This window comes from Crinia signifera, chromosome 11, assembly GCF_055691185.1.
Source record: "Crinia signifera chromosome 11, ASM5569118v1, whole genome shotgun sequence".
Taxonomy (NCBI): Eukaryota; Metazoa; Chordata; class Amphibia; order Anura; family Myobatrachidae; genus Crinia; species Crinia signifera.
Genome location: NC_139227.1, coordinates 49,209,754 through 49,226,149, shown reverse-complemented (window position 1 = coordinate 49,226,149; position 16,396 = coordinate 49,209,754). Strand labels below are relative to the sequence as shown.

The 16,396-nt window shown below is 42.9% G+C and overlaps 1 protein-coding gene across 1 annotated transcript in view; it reads left to right on the top strand.

Moving 5' to 3' along the window:
* The window catches only part of CDH13 (cadherin 13), a 524,519-nt gene that overhangs the window by 215,549 nt on the left and 292,574 nt on the right, over positions 1-16,396 (top strand). The window contains exon 4 of the mRNA XM_083164015.1: positions 5,850-5,960. Within this exon, the coding sequence (XP_083020141.1) occupies positions 5,850-5,960 (111 nt within the window). The remainder of the gene's footprint in view (positions 1-5,849; positions 5,961-16,396) is intronic.

The following is a 16,396-nucleotide window of genomic DNA, read 5'->3' as shown; positions in this document are numbered from 1 at the left end:
CTACTTAACCACTCTCTTCACTAGTTGATACATAAGCCCCTAAATAGAGATGGCCATTGACCATCTATGATTCATAAATTCAATGGTTTATAGCTGATGTTGAATACTTTTGCTGTCAATGGGGGCCAACCAGATGGTTTTACTCCAACGATGTCACAACATAACTGATTTTTTTTATTTATTTATTTTTTACAAGTGCCGGGGCACCTGTAAAGCCCCACCTCTAGTTTCTAAATGGCCCATGGACCAGTCAGTGAAAACACAGTTGGTAAAACCCTTAATGGTTATCCATTGTATAGTTTATAACCATTGATAGCCACTTGCTTTATGACCACACAGATGGCCATCCCTACCCCTTAATGTCTTAATTCCCACTTCTACTGAAGTCAAATGGTTCATGTGACTTTGGCCAAAGAATCAAAGACCGAAAGGGAACATTTACTCTTCAGAGGAGGAGTTAGGATCCAGGATGGGGTAATATTAATTATAATGGTGGAAAAGGAGTGACTTCTCTGAAGCCGTGGGTCTTGAATGCCAAGGAGACAAATTAGGACCTTTTAAGGTTCTTCTAATTATCTGTATGTTCTCATCCAATGGGTTAGATAATGTGAAGCTCAGTTTTACCTGGCATACGGAATTGATGTTCTAAATTTACTGTACAGTTATATAATGCATGGGGAAAGCCCTGTTGGAATACTTGTTGACTTTGTAGAATTTAATAATTGATATTGGAATGTTACGAGTACAAGCTGTGAGCTTTTGTACGACATTAACTTTTATCTCTTCGTTCAGTTTAAATAAAACCCATTGGTGATATGTGTAGTACATTTTGCGGAGGCTGGAACGCTGGGTTATGGCCGCCAGTAAAAAGATTTTTAAACAAACTCTTAGAAATACTTAACCGAGATCAATAATATGCTGGGGAGTCATTTGACTTTATTTTTCATATACACCACTAGACAATTTGACACAATCAAGACTAATTTATCAGCATTTCTCAATGACGAGGAAGGCAACAGCCACTTAAGTAGCTAATAATGAGCTTCAGAAGGGCTCACCTTTCAGATATTTTTTAAATGTTCCTCCTGACAGATCAATATGTTTCTTGCATTCTTGCTTATTCCCATGACAAGGCCTAATGAAGTTTCCCAGCCAAGAGTGATGTCGCCGGTTCTCGGATACAGACTGGATCATTTATTTAAATTTTCCCAAACGAACGAGATTCCCCAAAGATTCGTAAACAGTACAAAAATTATTTGATTAAGTGATATTAGCCAAGATGAAGACATTAACTGGTTCGTTCCTAGGTGTTATGCAGCTCCGAGCTCAGCAATTATAGAGGCTAGTCCATTCACAATTACTGACAAGTAAATCTAGAGTCCAGGTGGTTTAAGAGGTTGGAGTACAGCTACAGGGCTGGCAATTACTTTAAGGTTATTGTGAGTCAACGGTCTATTTGTATTGCCTATCACAGAAGTAACATAGGGGATTATTCTATATCAGTGTAGCATGGATAAAATAAGGTATTTTTGAAAAAAAAAATCCCTATGAACAAACAAAAGCTTTTTCATTTTCTCTTTTACTAGAGATAACTTTATCAGCCCATCTATGTGACGGGCATCAAAATAACGCTGATAATTAAAACATTACAGATAAAAGGCTAATCTCTAGAAGATTATATTTGACATTTTAATGGTTGATTATCTCTCTTTTCCATACTTTTGACCTCTGGCTTTCACCAGCATACTCTCATTTTAGAGTATTTTGTTATCAGAATTTTTGTCAGATGTACAGTACTAAGCCTTAGAGATGAATAAAGTGGGGAGAGATAAACTACCAACCAATCAGCTTCAGTAATTTTTTTTAACACAGCCTATAACATGGAGCTGATTGTTACTTTATTTATCTCCACTTTATTACTCCCCAAGGCTTTGTTCATCTCTCCCTCATTCTTGCTTTATGTTCTGGGCACAGTAGATCTTACCTACAACAGGGGTTCCAAAAGTCACTACTCAAGTCCCCAAACCGTTCATGTAGAATGTGACTGTAGGTCACAGAAATGTGCCCAGCTAGGTGGGCTGGGAAACGTGAGCTTATTATGGGGTCCTGGGGTCTCGGTTTGGTCATCACAGGTCTATTAGATGTGGGAGATGGGACAGTTCACTTCCTGTTTGGGGCGGATGTGTTAGATAATGCAATAAACAGATAAAATCTCCGTCGACGGTTGCTAATTTATACACCAGTTTTAAAAAATAATAATAATATACACTTAACTAAAACAAAGACCAGGAAACATTTTTCAGGGAAAAGAATTGGCAAGGGAAAAGAACTGGCGAGGGAAAAAACTGCCTTACATGCAATGTTCTCTATTCATCCGGGTTCAATGGTTGGCACCTGTTGGTCCATCATCATCAAATCAATGCCTAATTGGGGTTCAACTGCCAGCCCATAATCAACTCAATGCCTAGTTGTGGATCAACTGCCAGCCCATCATCATCATCCCAATGCCTAGTTGGGGGCTAATTACCAGCCCATCATTATCAACCCAATGCGTATTTAGGGGCCCACTGCCAGCCCATCATCATCATCATCAACTCAATACCTAGTTGGGGATCAACTGCCAGTCCATTATCAGCATCAACCCAATGCCTAATTGGGGCTAATTGCCTGCCCATCATCATCAACTCAATGCGTAGTTGGGGGCTAATTGCCAGCCCATCATCATCAACTCAATGCCTTGTTAGGGGCTAATTGCCATCCCATTATCATCAACTCAATGCCTAGTTGGGGGTCAACTGCCCGCCCATAATCATCAAATCAATGCATTATTGGGGGCCAAATACCTGCTCATAATCATCAAATGAATACCTAGTTGGGGGCAAAATGCCAGCTCATCATCTCCAATTAGGGTAGAATCAGCCAAACCCATGAATTAGCCCAAGGAGAGCACCTCAAGCCTTACAGCAAGAAAGCCACAAGATAAAAGGCAAACAACATTATTAAAAAAGATTAGAGGGAAGATGAGGAAGTCCTAAGAAGCAAGATACCTCCCAGATCTAAATCTCTGATATGTCCAAATCATACCATGCCCTGCTGTAAGACCAATTTTGGTACTAGTTTCCTATCTGGGCGCCCAGGTTTTCTACGTACGGCACCGTAATGAAATCGGATCGCATCGGATTCGGTACTCGATGATGTACGATGGCATACGATGCTATCCGATCCGATCCGATTTCATTTGAAATCGGATCGTATCGCATGCGGTGACGCGATCAACCTGATTTTTACATTGGAATCAATGTTAAATGGTCCCTGAGACCCGATTTTACATTGATTTCAATGTAATAACCCCACAAACCCACGATTTGTATAGGAAACCCCCCCCCTGATGGTTTAAAATGCGCCTCCATTGTTAACGCCACCCCAGTATTGACGTCAACCCGAAGCGTGGCGAGCGGCGGCGGTACGCGTCCTCCGACTTTTTCATACCCCCACTATCCACGTCGGCGTGGAGTTTAGAATAGAATAGTGTGGCGAGCGCAGCGAGCCACCGAGCCCGAAGCATGGCGAGCGCACACGGATACCTGTGAAGCCCGCGAGGGGACACGGATACCTGTGAAGTATCCGCGTCCCCTCGCGGGGCTCGCTGCGCTCGCCACGCTTCGGGCTCGGTGGCTCGCCACACTATTCTATTCTCAACTCCACGCCGACGTGGATAGTGGGGGTATGAAAAAGTCGGAGGACGCGTACCACCGCCCCTCGCGGGGCTCGCTGCGCTCGCCACACTTCGGGTTGACGCCAATACTGGGGTGGCGTTAACAATGGAGGCGCATTTTAAACCATCAGGGGGGGTTTCCTATATATCCTATGGGCCAACCATGAAAGCGGGAACGAAATCGGATCGCATCGTTCAATATCGTGTATGTGCATTTGTGGTATCCGATGCGATGCGATCCGATTTTTATACGGAGAATAGCATGGTGCGCAATTAACGTAGCGGGCGCCCAGATAGGAAACAAGTACCCCAATTTTCTCACAAAACATGAACCTCTTACTACTTCATGTGTGCTGACTCCAGCCTCGGAGGTGTAACATCCAAGAGGCACAGGAACTGTCTTTCATCGGTACTCTTTACCTAGAAGGGCACACACGATTTTGATCGTGGGCATCGTTAGGAAAAAAAAATCGCGTCAGTCGCATCGCATGCGACCAAACGCGATGACCACGATTTCCCAACAATGTTAAATGTCCCAATTGACCCGATTTTCCTGTTCAATGTCCCAATTGACCCGATTTTCCATAGGGAACAATGTTAAATGGCCCACAGAGGTCAAATAGGCACCCTGAAGTGTGAAATAGCCCCCCCAATTGTTAACGCCACCCCACGATCGAAGCGTGGCGAGCGCAGCGAGCCCGCGAGGGGCGGCGGTACGCGTCCTCCGACCTTTTCATACCCCCACTATCCACGTCGGCGTGGAGTTGAGAATAGATAGTGTGGCGAGCGCAGCGAGCCACCGAGCCCGAAGCGAGCCTGCCACGCTTCGGGTTGACGTTGATCGTGGGGTGGCGTTAACAATTGTGGGGGCCATTTCACACTTCAGGGTGCCTATTTGGCCTCTGTGGGCCATTTAACATTGTTCCCTATGCAAAATCGGGTCAATTGGGACATTGAACAGGAAAATTGGGTCAATTGGGACATTTAACATTGTTCCCTAAGGGAAATCGCGGTCATCGCGTCGGTCGCATCGCATGCGATTTTTTAGTGCATGCGATGGCCGCGATGGGCGCCCTTCTAGGTAAAGAGTACCCTTTCATCTCCATTGCTTCCCTCAGACCTCCGAGTTATGTCCCTTTCAGACCACACTTTTTACCCATTATTTTGCTGTTTTTTTACCGTTTTAAAACGGTAATTTGTGCAGTCTGAAATGTGCAGAGTGAATTTACCGGTTCTATTAAACTGGTATTTCTAAACGGTTATGAAGCAGGGTCCTACCCGTTTCAGACCCGTTTTTTTTTTTATCCACTGTTTTCTATGAGTAAAAACAGGTTCAGTGTTGTGAAGGAACAAAAACTGCATTGAAATACCGTTTAAAGACATGCGGTGTGAAAGGGGTTTTAGCTGGCAGACCCGTTTTTAGAAATGTTTTAAAATACCTGGTAGAAGCCAGTTTTGCGATCTGAAAGCAGCATTAGAGGAATGGGCAAAACACGTTCCTAAGTAGTATTGCAGTTCTTATAAAATTCATATAATACTTCCTACTGTGGTGGGAAAGTTCTTTAAGTAAAGTGCTGATATTTTTGTATTAAGTAAGTCCCATGTAAAAAATAAAAAGTTTGCATTATTATCTAATTTGACAAACTTTGTGATTACTTAAAGAAAAATGAACATATTTAATTATTTTTTTTAGGTATTTCTTGTCATAAACACTTTTTTTCTTTCTGATCATACAGTATTATAGAGATTTTGGTGTAACTTTGGGGTGCTGATTCCGAATACAACATCAGTTTATCTAGACTGGCGCTAATTTTTGATATACAGGGATGCTCAACTACCAACTGTCTAGGATTATTCTAGAATGATTTTAACTAAAACATATTCACATGTCTTACCTTCCAGAATGTTCCGGAAGTTTCTCATATGCATGCATTATGACTAAGTTCCCTATTGTGTATCCATTACCTAAAGAACTAGAGCCAATTTGGAAAAAAAAAAATATTTCTGAATTCAGCAACCCCCCAAAATACCTTAAATCATTTAAGTATCCTTGGTAGCTAAGCAATTCTTTTGTTGGGCTGTGTTATTATTGATATGTTTCCAGTTACATATTGATCTTTTTTTTTCTCCTCAGAACAAATCACAGAGACATCACGCACTTATGAGACATAGGAGAGCAATTGTTGCACCAACTATCTCTATTCCAGAGAATCAAAGAATACCGTTTCCCAAAACGGTGGGCAAGGTAAGTGTCCATTGTGTCCTAATACTGGTACAGAATATCCATTATTCCAGACTATTTTAGATGTATATATTTTTGGTGTGCTCGTGTTCCCGTCTGTTCTGTTTGCACAATATGGGTAAAACCTACAATCTTTTTACCCATCTTTCTAAAAAAAAATAGAAACAAAATATAAGGCCATGCTCAGAACATTAACTATCTAAATCATATTGAAATATGAATTTATTAAAAGCATTTTGAACCCTTAGCAAACACAATATTAAAGCAACACCAGTCTTGGTTACCACTAATGGGATAACTGCCAAAGAAACATGAGTGGTGTAGACACTTGGGTGGCCAAATGTTAGAGCACAGTAATTTCATTGTGCAACACAAAACTAGCAACAAATATACTTCCAATATTGTTAACCTCATTGATGTCAGGATAGTGCCGGTCTTCTGGCCCAAGTCCAGATGCAAGAGTAGGTATTCTGACTGCCAGCATCCTGTCCACTGGGATTGTCCCCGAATCCCCCTAGAGATAGTTAGGATGGGTTTGGTCTTGGCTTGGATTACTGCAGCTTTGGCTAGACTGTTATTGGTGGATATAATACTAATGTCAGCCCACACATGGTACGTGGCCAAAATTGGCAAAATCTGTCAGTTAGCTCTTAGGCAGTTGGATAGCTTGTGGCTCTCAGGGGCCATGATAGTGGTGGTTTGAAGATGAATGTGTCCGCAAGTCAACAGAGGCCATCTTCTGTACGTATTTTCTAACATACCTATGAGTGATTATTCCATTGGACCACTTTTATGCATGAAGTCGTCTTAGATTTCCACTTGTCCCAAATCTCTCTCAGTTATCACATCACGATTAGTATTATGTGGTTAAATAAGAAGAGTCCCTTATTTTAATATGGCCTACCCCATGGAGTTTGGGTTCTAAGCTAAATGCTCATTTATGTGTCATGGCTAATGAGACTCTTTGGGACAGTTCATTTTGGATTACGGCTAGGAAGCCTTCTTGGGGTACACCTGCTGCCCGCTTACTAAAACAGCTCATAGATTAACTTGGTAAGATAAGAATTGGTCCAGTAAATTATAAAACGGTTATCCTACATACAATATTTTGTTTTCTTTTGTTAGACTTAAGATGTACGTGATGTAGGGGATCTGACATCTTCCAGGGAAATTACATTTTCAATGATTGATTAGTTTGCATCTTGTACAGTAAGAGTTCACGTTGTTTCAAGGTCGATTTACTCATACTAGCATTTACTGTCACTCACAACAAGCCCGTGGTTCCCAAAAAATAAAGAGAAAACCGTGAACCTCATTGCAAATAAATTTGGCTTAGTAACCTTTTCGTCCGGTGACTGGTCTGGATCTGCAGAGTTGCTATTTCTCAAGTTACTCTCATTACTTCATACTGTAACCTAGCAACATACATGCAATACCGAGAAACCAATAGAATTATCCTCCAAAAAAGTGGCTTTTAACTGGTGTATAACTCCCCCTATATAAATAGGTGCAGTACGGATGGTGTAATTACTGCCTCACAGCATTGAGGTCATGGGTTCAATTCTCACCATGGCTCTAACTGTGCGGAGTTTGTATTTTCTCCCCGTACTTGCGCGGGTTTCCTCCGGGTACTCCAGTTTCCTCCCACAATCAAAACATATGCTGGTAGGTTAGTTGGCTCCCAACAAATTAACCCTAGAATGTCTGTGTGGTACATGTGGTAGAGAATATAGATTGTAAGCTCCACTGGGACAGGGACTGATGTCAGTGTTTAAATATTCTCTGTAAAGCGCTGCGGAATCTGTGTGCGCTATATAAGAAACTGTTAATAAATAAATAAATGTATATATATATATATATATATATATATATATATATATATATATATATATATATATATATATATATATGCAGATAACGACCGGCACTTGGTACATCCAGGCAATAGGGGAGGTGCCTTCCACAAAATAATATAGCAGCGGTTTTCAGATAAATGAAGACTGGAGGCGGCACTCTCAGTGAAGCATGACAACCTTGTATTAAAACATCACAGTGGTAAAAATCACAGTGGAAAAAATTTCAGCATTGTGAGTCGACAGTTTCGGAGCTTGCGCCCCTTCCTCAGGACTACTGACTGTGCAACAAAGCTCAACAAAAGTGAAGTGCAGAAAAACAACAGACATATAAAACAACTTAGTTTAAATAGATAAGCACACTTACGTGATCCTGAGCCCTGACTGTGCAGCGGGGCCGACTTCCGGCAGCGTGCCCACGTGACAACTGACGTCAGTCCGTTGTCCAGGTAACCCGCCGGGCCGGCGTCAGCTCCAGCTGACAGACGGGGGGTGAGAGGAGACATATTCAGAGTGTGTTTGCCTGCAACAAGTACAGGGGCGCACATATTAGTGAAGATAGGCATCGGGTGTGAAGATTTTTAAAGTAGCAAAGTGCTTATACATTATAAAAAATTTAAAAGACAGAACAACACTACATAAGGATACATCCTGTATGCATCTCATGTATAAGATCACATTAGTGTGCTTTTAACATGTACAGTAGATTGCGTAACATATATATAGCAGCCTGCAATATACAATGCATGTTAATTAACCAATGGCTGCCTATATTCAACTCAAAGACATATTACAGCAGCCTAGTGGATTGCATATTTACAACATGTTTTTATTCAGCAGATAGTATGAGTACTACAAGGAAAGTGGATTGCAAATGTGATGTCCCCCTAATTCCAGTACTACACAGGTTAGATGAAAGGGGTCAGGTGTGCAGTATAACAATATAACAACACTATGGCCCTTATTCTGGTTGGTGCGGTAATATCCGCGTGCGTTCGTGCCGCCGATGTTTTGTGTCTGCGCATGTGCAGAGGCGTCTCTGCGCATGTGCGAGCCGGACGCACGGCAACATTCTGCATGAAATGTGTACACTACGAACAGGGGGTGGAGAGGGGCGTGAAGGGCAGTTTGGGCTCATTACCATATGTTTACACCCCGCGTTTCATGGGCGTTCCCATGCAAACGCTGGGCGTACGTATGGTAATGCGGTCGTGACGCACGTGTAGGGGGCGGACATATGACATCGCCGGATGTCAGCTGCCCGGCCAGATCCCTGCTTTTGCACGGAAAAATGTCTGTGTGGTCTGAGGTTGCGGGAGCTGGTGGACCACTCGGTCCTGCATTCGATGGTCTGCGACCATCGGATGATGGGGAAGGTTCCCTGAGATGGAGGAGGCTTATTCCGTGAAAAATACACATGCGGTCCGTTCGGCCAGCTTCTTACCGCATACGGACGGAGTTGGTGATCCGTATGGAAGGCGGGGTTTCGCACGCACGGTCCTGGCCGCATATTCGGATCTGGCCGCACCGATCAGAATAAGGGCCTTAATGACTTTAAAACATGTGTTGTATCTTCAGCCAGCCTTCTCCTGTGACATGCAGAGCGGCTGAAGTTAGGTTCGCACTCTGTGGTGCGGCCATTTTGATTTATGTCTTCAGAGTCTTGAGTAACTTTTGTGTATAAATGGTGAGGCTGGAATTAAATCAGTTACAATAAGTGAAAGAAACTGTATCCATCCAAAGCACAAGTTGTTTCCCCCGTGTAGTGGTGATAGCAGATGATTTCTGTCAGTACAACAAAGTGGCTCTTTAAAATGGATTTTAAAGGTTTATGTAGACATTTTAAGAGAGTTTCAGGTATTGCACAATATAAATGCATTGATTGGTTTAAGGATATTGATGTATAGAAGTGGTTCTCAACCTCGGTCCTCAGGACCCCCACACAGTGCACGTTTTCTAGGTCACCCGGCAACTGCACAGGTGCACTCATTACTCACTGACATATTTTAAAAGATCACAGGTGGCACTAATTACTTCACCTGTGATTCTATGTGGAGACCTGGAAAATGTGCACTGGGTGGGGACCTGAGGACCGAGGTTGAGAACCACTGCTGTATAGTGTCTATTATTACCTTGTGCCTATTATTACTTCTGTGCCTTTCTCCTTATTTCTGCTTGTTATGTTGGTCTGAATATATATATATATATATATATATATATATATATATATATATATATATATGTATATGACAGCTAAGGCATTTTTATTTAAATATTTGGCTTTGGAGCTAATTCTGTTTAGTTTTCCATGAACAGGTAAATAAGATGTGGCAGGTTGTGTTGCACCACACAACATCGCCCGCAGCAATATACTGTACCTCGTGCTCAGAGAAAGTTGCAATTCGAGGGGCCTGGCCCATTAGTTTGCACCTTTGTTGGGATTCTCTGTAAGTTGCGTTGTGTCAATGTGCTTATCAAGTACTGTGTGCATCTACCGCACATGCCCACGGCATTTTGTGGTTAGGATGGTGATAAGGTTGGTTTGCCCCTTGTGCCTGTGTCTACCCCTTCAGTATGGTGTGGCTAGACCCTTTTTCCTGTGGGCCCAAGTCATCTCATTTACATATCAGGGACGGTATTGGGAGCTACTGTACTGTATGTTACAGTGTATGGCATCATGGATTACGCCATCGGAAAATGTATGATCTAGTAAAGCATGAGGCGTGATCAACTGCTACAGTAACATAACATCGCCTTGCTGCTGGCATCTTCCAGTCATTCTGGAACCTAGGAAATTATATTAGTTAGGAATTTACAGCGACACAACCACATTTGCAACATTATACATTTTATAATTTTGGGCTACAGTATTGTGAGTAAGGACAGGTCCAGATTATGGCTCAAATCTTACTCTCTCTGCACATGTTACATCTGCCCCCTTGCAGTACAGCTAGACCTGCCCATTTTCACCCAAGGCACACCCACATCCCTGTGTGGCCACACCCCTTTCTGGCTACCAAATCTGGACAGTCCCAGTAAAACAGGCACTGTTAAGACCCCCATTTAGAACATTTTGTACTTAGACGGGGAAAAAATGAATTAAATACAGCACTGTAACCCAAACCAGGTATCATTTCACTAAATACAAACCGATATCTGAGTGTTAGACATGAATGCCATTACTTTGTGCAACGGTTTTCCTAAATGTTCTCAACCTCTCCAAAAGTTCTTAAACATGATGTAATATACATACATCCAAGCAACCCTGGTTAGAAAGTTTCCCAGTTCGTTAAAGCTACTGGGTAAGAGAGATCAAGCACCTACATAGGATACCGAATCTGGAATCTAAATGTTGTTGACCAATATAGACATGGCAGAATTGGCTTACTACACGTGGGCCTGAAACTCTGATCTGTAATCCCGATACAGTCATAATTTTATTTACGTCATTGAAGGGCCTGGCTGTGTTAATCCACTTAGCGACTTTCCTACATGCCTCATTAAATGGCTTCTGCCCCAGCTCGGCGTGCCATCTTGGAAGGGCGCACTGAGAGCTGTTATGTGACAAATCACATAGGGCGCGCCGTCTTAAGGGATAACAATGGATATTAAAATGTTTAATAACACTCTTGGCAGCTTCCGGCTTTGTGTCCAGATGGCGTGGGTGACATCCGCCAAGCGTTATTGATGTTGCTCTTCCCTGGCTAGCCGATGCTGGCAAAGGGAGGTTATATTCTTCTGGTTCTCTTTTCATATACGTCTTATCCAATGTACTTGTTCACAGCGACCGAGATGAAGATGGAAGCAGCAGGCCGCTCCGTTCTGCCTTAATTACAGTGACTATTTGTCTGGGATCCATTAGCGCTGATGGATTTGTGTCGCGGATTTTCTATGATAAACTGAGAGCTACGCAGTTTACTGACTAGTGATCGCCCATTGTCCGCCCTTAATTGTGGCTCTGCGGCCTGTCGGCCTTTTTTTCCACGTCAAGCTCGAGCGTTTTGACAGAAAACTAATATTCTACAAAGGGGCAAATTGAGAGGTTTGGGTAAATGTATGTTATTATGCCTCAGATATGGTTTTTAAGAAATCTATCGCTTAGAGGCTTTTGAAAATCTCTTATTGAAGTTCTCGCCGTATAATTTACAGTCCGAGTCTGCTCCCTCGGGAGGAAAACTTTCTTTTACTGCAGACGGTACATATTTTTTTTCTGTATACTGTAGCTGCAATTTTTTTCACCCCTTTTTGTCGCCAATATACAGTATATTATTAGGTACTTGTTTCCTAGAACGGCCACAATCGTGAGTGATCGTGGCTCTTAATTAAGGGACACGATCCTCACGATGTGGCCGATTTTTTACAATTTTTTCCCTTTGATTGACAGAAATCGGGTCAATCGGTCGGTCGCGACCAATTAAAATCGGCCGCGATGCGACCGACCGATTGACCCGATTTTTCCATAGACTTCAATGTTAAAAAATCTTTTAACATTGAAATCGGTCGGTCTTGTGCCATTATAATGGCACAAGATGAGATGGACTTGATTAAGTCCATCTCACATAGGGAAAAATGATAAAAAAGGTGAAATGGGCCAATATGACCCATTTCACATTTTTTATGTGCCCGCCATGACCCCACGATAGACGTCAACCCGAAGCGTGGCGAGCGCAGCGAGCCCGCGAGGGGCGGCGGTGCGCGTCCTCCGACCTTTTCATTCCCCTACTATCCACTAGGGCGTGGAGTGAGAATAGAATAGTGTGGCGAGCGCAGCGAGCCACCGAGCCCGAAGCGTGGCGAGCGCAGCGAGCCCCGCGAGGGGACGCGTATACCTGTGAAGTTATACGCGTCCCCTCGCGGGGCTCGCTGCGCTCGCCACGCTTCGGGCTCGGTGGCTCGCTGCGCTCGCCACACTATTCTATTCTCACTCCACGCCCTAGTGGATAGTAGGGGAATGAAAAGGTCGGAGGACGCGCACCGCCGCCCCTCGCGGGCTCGCTGCGCTCGCCACGCTTCGGGTTGACGTCTATCGTGGGGTCTAGCCCACTTAGTAACATTTGGGGGGGCAATTGAAAATAATCATGTGAAAAAAAAAAAAAAATCGGGTGAAAAATCGGTCGGTCGGATCGGTCGCATCGCATGCGACCAAATCGCATGCGATGCGATCGATCCGATTTTTTATCTTACGACCACAACGATCTAAATCGTTGTGGCCGTGCTAGGAAACAAGTACCTATTATTATTTATATATATAATTATTTATTACTAGTTATTTATATAGCGCATACATATTCCGCAGCGCTTTACAGAGAATATTTGAACATTGACATCAGTCCCTCCCTGCCCCAGTGGAGCTTACAATCTATATTCCCTACCACATGTACACGCACACAGACATTCTACGGTTCATTTAGTTGGAAACCAATTAACCTACCAGTATATATTTGGATTGTGGGAGGTAATCGGAGTACCCGGAGGAAACCCACGGAAGTATGGGAAGAATATACAAATTGCGCACAGGGCCATGGTGGGAATAGAACCCATAACCTCAGTACTGTGAGGCAATAATGCTAACCATTACACCATCACCAAAATGTAACATCTACGGATCTGACATGTACGGTTATAGGTACTCTCCTCTTTTGCATAATGGGTCTGGGACTAAGCCAAGGAACCCCGATTTACTACCTGCCAGTATCCAATCACATTCGAGATCCATGCATCTGCAAGCGTAATCCTGCATAAACCATTGCAACATTTGAGATGACCATGGTCACCATCGACGATACCATTGATTGGCAACCTTGATGGTGTGACACCATCTGCAAGAAAACCATCAATGTTTCACCCACCAATGGACTACAATGCATTAAAGCCCAGTAGCAGAGCTTTACGGGGGTATATGGATGATAGGTCAACATTGACAAAAGGTGGACATGCACTAGGTCGACATAGTCCGGAAGTCGACACAGGCAAATTGTCAACATACCAATGGTGGACATGAAAAGGTCAGCATGAGTTTTTCACATTTTTTTTCTTTTGTTGGACTTTTCGATCATTGTGGACTACAATTGGGAACGAGCATGCGTGGTAAGTGCTACACTAATTTGGAGGTCCATATTGACGGGTGTCTACACTAACACAAAAAAAAGACATGAAAAACTCATGTCAGCATTTTACACGCGTCAGCCTTTTTTCATGTTGACTTTGCGGTCATCCTATTGGGATGAACTCTTGACTGCCGATTTAGACACTGTCAGGAAGCATGTGCTGCCAAATTGCGCTAATTTTAGATGCACACCAATGACACTCCAACTGGTCAGCGCAGTTCCGTACCATCGTATTGGTGCTACCAGTTCAAAATGTAATCACAATTTTACCAGATTTAAGGCACCAAACATACTGTATATATGGTAGAATTGTCAATAGATCCAGATGGAACTGTTGGTGAAAGTTGCAGTCCGCAAACACTTTTCTTTTTACCTTTTTTTTTCAAATAAGATTTTTTTACTGTAAGTAATTGTAATTTATTTACAACCAAACTTTGGACACTACTGTGACGTTCGCTGCTCAATGATCGCACTGAGGGCCTTATTTTGGTTCATTCTTTCTGACAAAATCCTTCTTAGATGGGCAAAACCATGTGCACTGCAGGTGGGGCAGGTGTTACTTGTGCAGAGAGAATTAGATTTGGGTGGGGTTTTACTTCAAAGTGAGATCTATATTGCAGTGTAAAAATAAAGCAGTCAGTATTTTCCCTGCACAGAAACAAAATTACTCACCCAAATCTAATTCTCTCTGCACATGTTACACCTGCCCCACCTGCAGTGCACATGGTTTTGTCCATCTAAGAAGGATTTTGTCAGAAAGAATGAACCAAAATAAGGCCCTAAGTGTTTTTTAATCATTGTATATATTAAAAGACTAATGCTGTTGCTCACCTCTATGGGGGGAATTCAAGTGTTTAGCTCAACAGCGGCCACCATCAAGCATTGCCCTATTTCAAGCATTGCCTTGTTCAGATGCGCACAACCGTCGCCTCTGACATTACTGTTATCTTACGTTGTTCAGTCATTTATATAACAGTTCTACAATTAGAGAACTCCATCTAAAATGTTTGTTTTTATTTTAGAACCCATTTGTCAGGCAGTTCAGAGTATTTCTTGCAGACTGGGCAGCTGTACTGTAGGGTACAGCCATTCTCTACCAGACCCATCAATCCATATAAAGCACATTCATAAATACAGGGATTCAAAACTCTGCAGTCTTACTTATAAACTCATTGCAAGTATAACCCTTATACAACAGATATGCCAGTATTGTCTTTATTAGGCTGATTAGTATTCTACAATATGTATTTTACTTGCAGAACAAGCCAGCTTCTTACAAAAAAAAAAATCAATACACAGTGCCATATTTCTAGGTAAGTCCATATCACTGCCAAATCACAGGTGTGATTCAATAAGAGTGATACCTGCAATGCAGAGTGATGTAGGGGGTTATTCTGGATGTGCCCACCAGACGCCAACCTGCAAATGCCGGTACATCTACTCCCCACCATCCTTTGTATATTTTACCCTTACTTGTGTGGGTTTCCTGTTCCTGTGGGTGCTCCTGTTTCTTCCCACCCTCCAAAAATATACTGGTTATAATGAACCCCCAACAAAAAATATGAACCCTAGTGTGTAAGAGTAAATGGGTGGGTCATATCCGCCATCACATTCTGTGTTTCTGTGTAAAAGCGAGGATGTTTTGGTGCCATCCTAAAGTTGTACAAGTATGTCCCCAGCTTACTTGTCTAGACTCTTGTGAGACTCCCAAATCTCCGAATGTCTGTTGGGAACCCTGGACGGGTAATCCATCCTCTCAGATCCACATGAAGCACGGATCGCTTTATTTATGGCCGTGCCTTCATTCTGGCCCTCATTAGTACCATGATGAGGTCACTGTAGGACCTGGATCTCCTGCAAACCTATTTATAATAATTTGCGTCAGTTGCTGATTTTCTATTCCTGCAGCCCATTATCATATCCAGGATTCCCAGATACATTATCTGTGTTCCTATAAAGGCAGCTGATTTGGGAACCTTTTAGTGTTGAAGCCTCCGCAGTTGTTGGCTTCTTGCAGACCAGAAGTATACAGCAGATCTGTCTGCTCCCCATTACAGTAATCTGTGAGCCTAGCTAATTAAGGCAGCTGGGCATCGTTTCTGGGTGATGTTCGCGGAGTTAGAGAGTTGTTCTGTTGGGCATGAAATGAAGTTGGCATTTCATCAGAGTAAACAAGTCATTTACTGATATGTAAAGCCGCATGTCGCATCCTAGCTGGATTATACATTTCTGCATCCTCTTATTGAAGTGTGTCATAAACTAGAGATTAAATAATGTTCAGGTATGGTTAGAACTGCAGCTGGTTACCCATGGGCGGCCCTCGCCCCTTTCCTTGTGGCCCTTGCTCCCTCCGAAATCTTCCAGAAACTTTATTAAGCTTTGACTTATGTATTGTACCCTATCGTCTCAGCGCCAGGGCTGAATGATTACCTGCATTGGCTGCCTTATAGCTTTACTCTTAAGGGGCATATACACGGAG